We start from the raw sequence: 11843 nt of genomic DNA on the forward strand, positions 1-11843 counted from the left end.
TGTGTGTGTGCGCGCGCGTGGGTGGTTGTAGTGTGTGTGTGTGTGTGTGTGTGTTGTGTGTGTGTGTGTGTCTGTGTGTGTCTGTGCGTTAGAGAAGATCGGGCAGGCGCGTGTGTTTCGGTGTGTGTGTGTGCGCGCGCACGCGTACGAATGTGCGTGCGTGCGTGCACGCGCGCGTGTCTGTGCGTGTCCACGTGCGTCACACGCACGCGTACGTGTGTGCGTGCTCTGGCATACAGACGTGTGCGTGCTCGCGCGCGTGTGCGTGTAGTCTAGCTTCTCACCCATAGAGAACAAGAGAGCGTAGGCTACTCCGCTATCACCCCGTCAACGCCCATGTTGAATCGTAGACACGCAGCAGCTCCTGCTGAGTATGCCAAAACTCTTCAGCTGCCCAGCGACAGCAGGTTAACGAGAAAGCCCCAAGCAGACATCATCCCAGCCTCGTCCGGAACTTTCAACAGGCGATGACGTCATCGGCGCAGTTCGGGTGTTCGATCAATCTATCGCTACTTGAACGTTGAAATGAACTCAAGAAAACGTTAGAATCGCTTCCAGGTAACTTGCTGTATCCAGCCTCGTTGTCACTGCCGCAGAAACACTGGTGCACTCGTGGCTGACAACGCGACGATGTAGACTAGAGATATAGTGTGTGTCATATGCGTGTGTCTTACTGAGGCTTACGTCACACCGTGTGTATTAGTGCACTATAGTGTATCATATGTCTGTGTAGCATGCGGGGCAAGCAGCGTGCGTTGAGTGCACGATGATGCTACAGTTCACTGCCGTCTTTTTTTAACTCTGACTCTGTAACAGCGATATCGCGTTGTCTTATCTCTAGAGGCAGACGTACGAATTCTTTGCATACGAACGTGCACCGGAGCTCCCCGGAGATAAAAACTAAACGAGAGCGATATTTGCATGTGTTGCTAATTCTACCACAGGCCTTGGAGGCTCAAGTTCAAGAAGAGTAAAAGCGACGGCATGTGAAAGAGCGAAGCGGCGGCGAGCGACGGGCTGAGACGCTAGCGAAGATTTTTATCGCATGCACCTAGTACTGGCGGCGTGCTCTCTAGGAAAATTGCAGAAATTCAGCGAAATACTGCTTCCGTCGGCAACTATAGGGCATCCAGTAAACTCCGCTTGTGCGTTTTCGCTATATACACATTTCGAATAATTTTTGTATGTAAAAAGGGGAAATAATATAATATATATTACTATAGTTCGAAACTATATTTATATACAGTGATGATAGTCTCCAAGGAAAGACGACAAACGTGAAGATATTTGCAGAGGTTTCGTACTTCGACAACGATCGCTTTCTGTCTACAAGATTGTAAAATCGTCATCAATTCGTCATAAAATCGTCATAAATTTGTCATAAAATCGTCATCGTTCGATTGTCTCGTTTGTAGTAAGTCTCGTTTGTGTAGTAATTCAAGTGAAGTACTTTTAAATGGTAATTGAATAGCTACTATATGCACAAAGATTAAACTATTATTAGATTGCTAATGTAGTATTCCCATGTGTTTTTTCTACCGTGCACACGCACACGCACACGCACGCACACACGCACACGCACACGCAGCACACACAACACACACACACACAACACACACACACCACACACTCACACACACAACACACACACACACACACCACAACACACACACACACACACACACTCACACACATACACACACAAACAGAGAGAGAGAGAGAGGGGGGAGAGAGAGAGAGAGAGAGAGAGGAGAGAGAGAGAGAGAGCGTGAGTGTGCAGCGTGCGTGAGTGTCGCGATCCGAGTGTGCGACTGTGTTGTTGTACAAATAAAGACATTTATAGTTGATGTGAACATTTACCTTAAGTTGACCTCCTCAGTCTGTATCTTCAACTCTTCGTTAGGACGCACCACCCTAGTTTACCAACTGTAATACCACTACTATAATCACACGGGACATTGCCTAAATTTCAGACGCTAAACAGTGAATACTTTCTAATAAGATATAGCAAGACGCTAATGAACGAACATTGAAGACATATGGGTTTATTGTGTTCAATCGGTTTACGATTGTTTACCATATACATATAGATAGACATTACACCATCATGCCCTATACGTATAGACATTTATTGATACATTTGTTAGTATTTGTTCGAGCACATTTGTTAGTCAATTATGAATAGCTGATTTTGTTAGCTAATTAGTAACACAAATATTAATAGTGTAGTTAGTATTTATAGTACGATAATTAATAACTCATTAAACATTTGTTAGTGAACAAGAAGAACACATTTACTCGCACATTACTAATACATTTATTTCTACATTAGCATCACATTGGTCAGCATGTTAGTAACGCATGTAGAAATATGTCTCGCAATTATCAGTCCCTTGTGAATATGTCTTGTAAATATCAGCGACTTGCTTATATACACGTACTCACTGGTTTGAATAGATATGCTCGACTCGCTATAATCATTATTTGGAATTACAGCGCATGCGCTGTGGCGGGATGCGAGAAGGATTTCAGGTGCCATGCCTCTTTATCCCCAATAACGATCAACAAAACTGATAATAATTCCATTATGCCCCGTTACTTTATCTCTGAAATAAAAGTCACCAAATCACTGATGGGGGTGGCATCAGTGCTGTTTGTTTCACTGCGACATTCTACCACAACCAATCAATACCCATGATTTTACGTGATCGATCATAAGTCATGATCAATAAGTCATCAGACGTCAACGCTGAGATTTTTGCCCGATGGATTTTTCGCTCGCATCTTTAGTACGTGTGTCGTCTTGCTTTGGAAGCCGACATCGTCATTTTCGAATGTCGCAACAGTTTGCGGAGATACATCCGTCACCAGGCCGCGCCACCGTCGCACCAGAGGAATCACACTGATTAAGATTCCAGATGCTAGAAATGACGCTCCGATAACATAGATGGCGCTGTCCACCGTTCCCGTTCTATCGATTAGATATCCTGTTGTTAGTAGAATAAAAAAAACTCGTTATCTTGACGAGTAATAAATTAAACTACACACATTATGATGATATTATGTAAATGTTTTTTTACCATTAACCAAGATAAATTAACGGGAAACGAATGATAAAGGTGAAGATGAAGATGGAGACGAAGATGAAAATAATGATGAAGATGACGTTAGCTCCAAAAGCGCAACAGTGAAGCATATATATTAAATATAAGTAGAATATAAGCTCCAGTAATATATAATAGAATAGAAGCATATCACAAACCAATGTCACACCTGAAACGTACCTATCAATAGTGGGTCTACCGTCATCAACAATCCTTCAAATAACATCAATATGCCGAACCCGTTGCCGACTTGCGCAGGTCCGCAAATGTCCATCGTGATGGGAATTAGGGTGGAGAAAACTCCGGCCAACAACACACCCATGACCATCGTCCATCCGGCCAGCACCTCGTTCACTGTGAGGAAGATGCAGGCGAACATCAGACCGCCGCTCACCGCTAGCAACGACCCCGTACCTATCATCCGCACTGTTGGCGCACGGAAAGCATCGTGGTCCCAAACAAAACCCCACAGCACGCGACTGATCGTCTCTACTATGCTCATGATGCCGATCATGGTGGCGCCACTGAAGCTGCCATCGCCTACCTTGTCGGTGATCAGCGGCAGCAGGTAGTAGCTGTTGATATATGTGACGAGAAACAGCACGGAGGAGATCGCGAACAGTAAGAACGCAGCGTCCTTGAACAGGTACCAAGGAAACGTGACGACGTTGTCGTCGTTGTCGTCGGCGGGGTCAGCAAGGGTTGACATGCTGCGCACGTACACATCTAGCGAGCCGTAGACACTTTGCAACCCCACCTCATCCTCCCTCACGGAATCCAACCTGCGGCGGCTCTCCGGCGACGAGGCACGCGCGACGACGACAACTGGCCGACGACCCGCTCTGACGACGGTGTCGACAGCAGCGCCCTCACGCGGCGTCGGCAGCGGATTCGGCAGCGGTCGCATCAGCGCCGCTCCAAACACGATGTTGAAGGACAAGCCGCCGCAGATGAGGAGGGCGCCACTGATGCCGTACTCGTCGACGAGGTACTGGGTGAGGTAGGGGAAGAGCAGAGAGCCGACGCCCATACCGCTCAACACCAGAGCGGATGCGATCGATACGCGCTTCCGGAAGTAGACGCCCAGGATGGAGTAGGACGGGCTGCTGACTAATCCACAGCCCAGGCCTGCAGGAGAGCAGCGCGCATGCGCAAGAATATAACGCCATCGTCGCTAATATATCATCAGGAGCTAATAATGACAGTATTAATAATTTGTAATTAATTTGTCAGTAATAATTTGTCATTATTAGCTCCTGATATCATGGTATACGATCATAAGGTGACTGACTCTACACAATTCAAAATCGTAGAATGCTTTATACTGATAGCTTTTGCGTGCCACAATATATGTACGCTAAACCTCGCGCTATATACGGTCAGTTTCTTCGATAATATCAGGAGTAGATATTAGGGCCCCCCCCCCTATCCCCCCCTCCTATTATCTACCCCCCCCCCTTATTATCTACTCCTGATAATATCAGGAGCGAATAATAATACGAGGATAATAATATCAGGAGTGAATAATCTATTATTATTCACTCCTGATAATATGTACACGTTTTCACAAGAATATTGAGTATGTATGCGACCGTCCGCGCGACAACTACAAACGTAAATATCTAGTTATATATATATATTAATATATATATATAATATATAAATATATTAACTAACATAATATGCAAGGTGCATAATAGAGATCTCTATATGCACTCCTTGATAAATATATATTAATGACTATATATATATAATATTATATATATTAAGCAAATACACAGCACACAGCACCAGCACGAGTCTATAATATCTCACCAAAGACGCTCCGCTAATGTACAGACAAGGCGGGATCCTATAGGCGAAGTATGACGTGCTCATCCAGCCGGCCAACACTCCACCCACGACCATCACCCGCTGTGACCAAGTTGTTTGCCCAGGCGTGCTTCGAGATGCGAGCTAAAATTATCTATATCTATATAAGTATCTATATATTATATATAATAGTATGTAGTCAGATATATATAAGTATATCTCCTATCTCTCCCTCTCTCTCTATATATTATATATATATAATTATATATATATATATAAAAACTCTATATATAATCAAAAATCGATGCTGACGATCTATTCAATGGTTTTGTTGTTTTTCTCTTTCTCTTTGGAGTCCATATGCATCTGCCATCTCCACAGCGAGTTTGCGGTTGTTGTGTGCATGTGGATTGTGTGTGTGTGTGGTTGTGCGTGTGGCGTGGCGTGCTGCGTGTGCGTGTGCGTGCGTGTCGTGCGTGTACGTGCGCAGGTGGCGTGTGCGGATACGTGTACCGTGTAAATATATTATGTGTGTGGGTGTGTGTGTGTGTGTGTGTGTGTGTGTGTGTGGTGTGTGTGTGTGTGGTGTGTGTGTGTGTGTGGTGTGTGTGTGTGTGTGTGTGTGTTGTGTGAAGGTTCATGTGCCTCCGCTCGCAAACGCGTACGTGTGTGCGTGCTCGCATGCAGACGTGTGCGTGGCTCGCGCGCGTGGCGTGTAGGTCTAGCTTTCTCACCCATGGAGCACGTGAGAGCGTAAGGCTACTCCCACTATCCACCCGTCAACGCCATGTTGGAATCGAGACACGCAGCAGCTCCTGCTGCAGTATGCCAAAACTCTTCAGCTGCCCAAACGACAGGCATGTTAGCGAGGAAGCCCCAAAGCAGCACATCCATCCCAGCTCCGTCCGAACTTCAAACAGCGATACGTCATCGCGGCCGTTCGGGGTTCGAATCAATCTATCGCTACTTTGGAACGTTGAAATGAACTAAAGAAAACGTTTGAATCGCTTCCAGGTAAGCTTGCTGTATCCAGCCCTCGTTGCCACTGCCGCAGAAACACTGGTGCACTCGTGGGACTGACAACTACGGCTGTAGACCTAGAGATATATAGTGTGTCATATGCGTGTGTCTTACTTAGGCTTACGACACCGTGTGTACTTAGTGCACCTATAGTGTATCATATGTCTGTGTCATATGCCGGGGCAAGCAGCGTGCGTGAGTGCACGGATGCTACAGTTTACTGCCGCATGCGTGACTTTTTTTTAACTCTGATTCCGTAACAGCGATATCGCGTTGTTCTTATCTCTAGACGCGTAATTCTTTGCATACGAACGTGCACCGGAGCTCCCCGATAAAAAACTTAAACGAGAGCGAATCTTTGCATGTTGTTGCTGATTCTACCTGAGGCCCTTGGAGGCTCAAGTTTCAAGAAGAGTAAAAGAGCGAAGCGGCGGCGAGCGGCGGGCTGAGACGCTAGCGAAATTTTTTATCGCATGCACCTAGTGCTGGCGACGTGCTCTCTAGAAAAATTGCATAAATCTAGCGAAAAACTGCTTCCGTCGGCAACTATAGGGCATCTAGTAAACTCCGCTTGTGCGTTTTGGCTATATACCTTTCGAATAATTTCTCAGTTTCACACAGGGAAATATAGGATTTGCGCATGCACGTTCGCGCCGAAAATATAGAGCATGCGGCGCAATTATGTATTCAAATCATTCTCGGGCTATCCGACTATAGGGAAACATGGTAAAATTCGGCGACCGCCTGCGTATCTGCGAATTGCAGAGCGCCATCTTTTTCGTACGGCCGACGGCGATATGCACATAATATATACGTGTATATCCTATGCTGGACATCGGTCACCGTTGATTGCCATGCGCATCTTCTTTGGCCGTTTTTATACGTTCAAAGTGGAGCCGGGCGGGCCGACAGCACGTGTGCATGGTAAAATCAAATCTATAATATTCACTTTGCTCGCAGCTTCACGCCCTGGTTTCCCCGCTATATATGCCCATATTAATGTACAGGAAAATGGCGCTGGTGTGTCGGTCACCGTTGACTGCCAAGAGAATTTTCTTCGGCCGTTTTTATACGTTCAAAGTGGAGCCGGGCGGGCCTACAGCACGTGTGCTTCGTAAAATCCTATCTATAATATTCACTTTGCTCGCAGCATCACGCCCTGGGTTTCCCAACTATGCTAATGTACATGGAAACGACGCTCCGACGTCGGTCGCCGGCCGTTTACTGCCAAGAGAATTTTCTTTGGCCGTTCTTACACGTTCAAAGTGAAGCCGGGCGGGCCGACAGCACGTGTGCTTGGTAAAATCCAATCTATAATATTATGGTATATCTATATGGTATATATCTATATTATTATGGTATATATTATGGTATATCCGATCTATTAGGTATGCGTCATTGCTTGTATTTTACTATTACATATTACATAATACAAAGAACTTTTGGCGATTTTGTATAGGCAAATGTTTATATTTATTCATTAGATGTTTCATAATGAAGTAATGATTATAAATCTGATTACAAACTTATAACGACTAAGCTAATACGACTAACTTTAATCTCTTACAACAGATTACCTACAGTAAAACTCTACTACTATAAATAAGTGATATGTTCACGTGTATGATTACATAGCGCTATTTAAGAAACAATGTATATCAAGAGTAGATAATAGGAGATTTATCCTAGATCCTCTATTATCTAATCTTGATGTATATATATAAATATATAGATATATATATATATACATACATACATATAGGCCTAGACTATATTATTCCTAAAGCTGGTTATGCAGCACACGATCTGACGGCGTGTTCTTTATTGATATCCGGGGTTGTGTGACGCCGCCGCGAGTTTTGCCTCTCGTTTCGAGAAACGCAGGACAACGGCGACGATGACTGCCATGGACGCCATGACGACCGTTGCCATGGTGAGAAGTCCCAAGATGGCGCCCGTCTTGTGCAGGCACATCTCCGCAGGTGCCCTGCTCGCCTCGTCTGTCAACGCGGACACTGTGGGAAGCAGAGGCGATACGTTGTTTTAGAGACCGGGGGAGGGGGGGAGAATGTGCGGGAAACTGGCAATGTAGGCTCTAACTCCATCATTTAGTATCGTGTGCGCGTGCGTGTGCGTGTGCGTGTGCGTGTGCGCGTGCGCGTATGCGTGCGCGTGCGCGTGTGTGTGCCTGTGCGTGTTCGTGTGCGCGTGCGCGTGCGCGTGTGCGTGTGCGTGTGCGTGTGCGCGTGCGCGTGTGCGTGTGCGTGTGCGTGCGTGTGTGTGTGCGCGTGCGCGTGCGCGTGTGCGTGTGCGTGCGCGTGCGCGTGTGTGTGTGTGTATGTGTGTGCGTTTGTGTGTGTGTGTGTGTGTGTGTGTGTATGTGTGTGCGTGCGTGCGTGCGAGGTGTGTGTAGGTTAGGAGTAAGCTATACTCTTACGATTCATATTTTCCGGTATATTAACGGAGACGCTGTGGTGAAGTTCAATCTTCTCTATAGTGTTCGCATCGTCCACTTCTCTCTTCCTCCTCCTGCGGGCCTGGATGGCGGGTCCCGCCCAGCCAATCTCCTTAACGCAGTCGTACTATACAACACCGGGAAATAAAGGTTACCGTTTATGCATTTATTAATTTATGACTCAATTAAACTTTGACGCAATTATTAGTTTTCTTGTTCATTAAAAATATTAATTATCAAATACGAATAATACGAGATATACTCTGTTACTATATATATGTACTCTAATATTACAAGATATTATACGCCTATATAATCACGAAAAGGTTTCATTGATGCGGTATTATGATGATGATAATGATGATGATGATGATGATGATGATGATGATGATTGATGATGATGATGATGATAATGATGACTACTATTATTATTATTATTATTATTATTAACATGATATCAAAGAGATCAATGAGACTGCAGTCACATAATTTTCGCGATGATTTTTTCACAAACGCGGAAACGCGATCCACGCGATGACAACAACCAGACGATGATGATGAATGATGATGACGATGATAATGACGTCTGTAGCTGTTCTTACCGCGCCGCAGCTTCCCAAGCAGACATCGCATCGGCACTCGAAGTAAACGTTAGACACATCCGGGAACTTGAAGATCTTCATGTAGTAATACATGTAGCTGACGCGACTCTGCGGGTCCCTTCTGTTCTGCGGATGACCCACCAGCTTGGGCATCGCCGAGCACCTAGGAGAGCATAGGCGTTGTTCAAGTTAGTAGGATCACTTGCATAAGCGTCGTGACAATTTACCGACAAAGTCGATAAGGCGCGGCTAGTATACAAGTGGTAGCTACCCATCGAAATAATATACTAGTTAGGCTGCCAGGGTCTATGTCTCCATGGGTACGGTCCGGTATACCGGAACGTACCCTGGTACTATCTAATATGCCGGACCTTACCTCGCCTACTCCACTAACGATTCTAGGGAGTCGCCTACGCCTACTCCCTAACCCTAACCCTAACCCTTAGTTACCAGGGTACGTTCCGGTATACCGGACCGTACCCAGGGTACGTTCCGGCAGTACCCTGGGGGACATAGGCCCTATCAGCACTAGTTAGAGTCTCTATATATTTCTATGTAGCTACCGATCATGCCTGCGTTGCCATAATGACAGCGTTCTAAACACTCACCCAAATGCGTCGACGAGTTTCACTCTTTTGCCGTCAGGTGTCCCGTCATGCGCGAAGCAATGGTGAATCGTCAGATCAAATCGATCTGTGAGGTACGCAGATATAAGATACAAGATATAAGATATATAAGATATAAGATATAAGATACAAGATATAAGATGTAACAGATTGATGACCCAGAGGAATATAAAGCAAACTTTGACACAGGGTTCCTGCATATAAAGCTCTACCCGTGTTGATCGTCACGCTGCGACGGGGCCTGGCACGGAGTGAAGGCTCACACAGGAAGAGCTAATATGCATATAGGTTTAATCGAAGAAATGCCATCCAGTATTTGCCTATGAATATTGTATTATACATTTTCTATAGTGAATGGTCAGTGGGACTGGCACATGATAAGATAGGCAAGTGAAATAAAGAGAGAGAAGAGAAAGAGAGAAAGAAAGAAAGACAGACAGAAAGAATAAAAGAATGAAACAGAGAAAGAGAGAGGCGTACACATGCGCACGGCGTGCGCGCGCGTGAGAGACAGAGACAGCCCACGTTTTCTAGCACCGTGAATGAAGCATAGAAATATATAGTGACACTAGTCTATCTATATTATTTCTATGGTATGAAGCCACGCTACCTTCATCGCTGATGTAGAATGCGAGCGTAGCCAGCTGGCCTATGTTGAGAGAGTTCGCTGGGGCCGCCTCGGGGTTTGTGCCTGCCACTAGCTTCATGCGGCATTCCGGTAGCCGCATGACGGTGCCCATAGGTAGCTCCGTCGTACTGAGCATACTAGATACAATAACGGTAGAATTTAAAACTACACTGCTGATGGATGTAGAGGTGGTGGTGATGGTGGTGGTGCTGTTACCGCTACTGCTGCTACTGCTGCTGCTACTGCTGCTACTGCTGCTACTGCTGCTGCTGCTGCTACTACTGCTACTGCTACTGCTGCTGCTGCTGCTACTACTGCTGCTGCTGCTGCTGCTGCTGCTACTGCTGCTGCTACTGCTGCTACTGCTGCTACTGCTGCTGCTACGACTGCTACTGCTACTGCTACTGTTACTGCTGCTACTACTACTGCTGCTGCTGCTGCTGCTACGACTGTTACTGCTACTACTACTGCTACTGTTACTGCTGCTACTGCTGCTACTACTACTGCTGCTGCTGCTGCTGCTACGACTGTTACTGCTACTACTACTACTACTACTACTAGTAGTAGTAGTAGTAGCGGTTGTCTATATTATTTGTTAGTATATATTTCTCACTTTAGCACCATTTTTATGTCGAATAACAATCGTATTATTTCGATTCAGACTTTACTATGTTCGCATAGGGCACGCTGCGGAAATCTGTGTTGTGACCTCGGGGCTCGTGGGCTATTTTATATATTATATATATATAATATTATAATTATACTTACGGAACCGTCACTCCGTATTGAACCGTCTTCGTGCCTGTTGTTCCCATGTCGCAGGAGACGGTGTAAGCTCGATCTCCCATCTCGAGGATGCCCCATGTTGCCTCGTTCATTACCACCAAGAGGTTCTTGTAGATTGTCTTTCCATTCTGAGAAAAAAATACGACCATGATATGCGGCCATCTTTTTCGTCGAGCACAATCATTCATGAGCCTCGATCGTTATTTTATACTCGGAATCGCAATATGGAATACTGTCAAAGCTTCTAAATTAAGGTAAGAGAACAATCCATTCCAGCCCACCCACACCCTACACCCACCCCCCACCCCCACCCCACAAGCCTCACCAACCAAGCCAACTTCTTACCTCTTACCCTAACGCATCAAACCACAGCCTCACGGTAACCTTAAACCCAGTAAATTAATTTAAATACCTTTCAGCGCTGTCCTCAAAACGAACGCGCGTTAGCCTAATAGCATCAAACCTTCACGAGTTAACGCCATGAATACCTCTCAAACGCTACCCTGTAAGATAGGACGGTAGCGATAGATGTCTTACCCTGTCCTGCACAGATTGGGTCCCGCAGCCGTCCAGTGGTAAGTAGGTCATCAGGGATCGCTCCCCGTTTCCGCTGACGCCGCAATTGTCAACCTTGAAGTAGCCCTTCGGATATATTCGGCCGTAAAACGAACTTCCGAATATGATGGTGACGATCATCGTGTTTGTCTCCGGAGCGCAGGAAATCTTAACATCTACGATATAGAACGAAACGTCAAGCGTGTGTGTGTGTGTGTGTGTGTGTGTGTGTGTGTGTGTGTGTGTGTGTGTGTG

At 45.7% G+C, this 11843-nt stretch overlaps 2 protein-coding genes and 1 long non-coding RNA gene across 3 annotated transcripts in view; 1 reads left to right on the forward strand and 2 right to left on the reverse strand.

Annotated features, from left to right (window-relative positions):
* Positions 1–2727: 2727 nt before the first annotated feature.
* LOC106814239 lies at positions 2728–3395 on the reverse strand. The gene is made up of 2 exons (XM_014818539.1): positions 3285–3395; positions 2728–2987 (listed from the first exon to the last, which is right to left on the reverse strand). The coding sequence occupies exons 1-2, from the start codon at positions 3376–3378 to the stop codon at positions 2737–2739; spliced, it is 345 nt and encodes a 114-aa protein (XP_014674025.1). The 5' UTR covers positions 3379–3395; the 3' UTR covers positions 2728–2736.
* Positions 3396–5862: 2467 nt separating this feature from the next.
* Positions 5863–11843, forward strand: part of LOC106814238 — a 13400-nt gene continuing 7419 nt past the window's right edge. The window contains exon 1 of the long non-coding RNA XR_001394579.1: positions 5863–5930. This is a non-coding gene — a long non-coding RNA (uncharacterized LOC106814238). The remainder of the gene's footprint in view (positions 5931–11843) is intronic.
* Positions 7384–11764, reverse strand: LOC106814237 (cuticlin-1-like). Its single transcript, XM_014818538.1, has 7 exons — positions 11571–11764; positions 11016–11161; positions 10230–10384; positions 9602–9686; positions 8994–9156; positions 8374–8518; positions 7384–7951 (listed from the first exon to the last, which is right to left on the reverse strand). The coding sequence occupies exons 1-7, from the start codon at positions 11727–11729 to the stop codon at positions 7758–7760; spliced, it is 1047 nt and encodes a 348-aa protein (XP_014674024.1). The 5' UTR covers positions 11730–11764; the 3' UTR covers positions 7384–7757.

Source organism: Priapulus caudatus, unplaced genomic scaffold, assembly GCF_000485595.1.
Source record: "Priapulus caudatus unplaced genomic scaffold, Priapulus_caudatus-5.0.1 Scaffold889, whole genome shotgun sequence".
Taxonomy (NCBI): Eukaryota; Metazoa; Priapulida; class Priapulimorpha; order Priapulimorphida; family Priapulidae; genus Priapulus; species Priapulus caudatus.

Excerpts from the sequence above, each read along its gene's own strand:
- LOC106814239 (XM_014818539.1), bottom strand. The coding sequence starts at position 3,378 with ATGGACATTTGCGGACCTGCGCAAGTCGGCAACGGGTTCGGCATATTG. Across the intron at positions 2,988-3,284 it reads GGTAGACCCACTATTGATAG|GATATCTAATCGATAGAACG; the intron begins GTACGTTTCAGG and ends TACTAACAACAG.
- LOC106814237 (XM_014818538.1), bottom strand. The coding sequence starts at position 11,729 with ATGATCGTCACCATCATATTCGGAAGTTCGTTTTACGGCCGAATATAT. Across the intron at positions 10,385-11,015 it reads CAATACGGAGTGACGGTTCC|TATGCTCAGTACGACGGAGC; the intron begins GTAAGTATAATT and ends TATTGTATCTAG. Across the intron at positions 7,952-8,373 it reads TATACCGGAAAATATGAATC|TGTCCGCGTTGACAGACGAG; the intron begins GTAAGAGTATAG and ends TGCTTCCCACAG.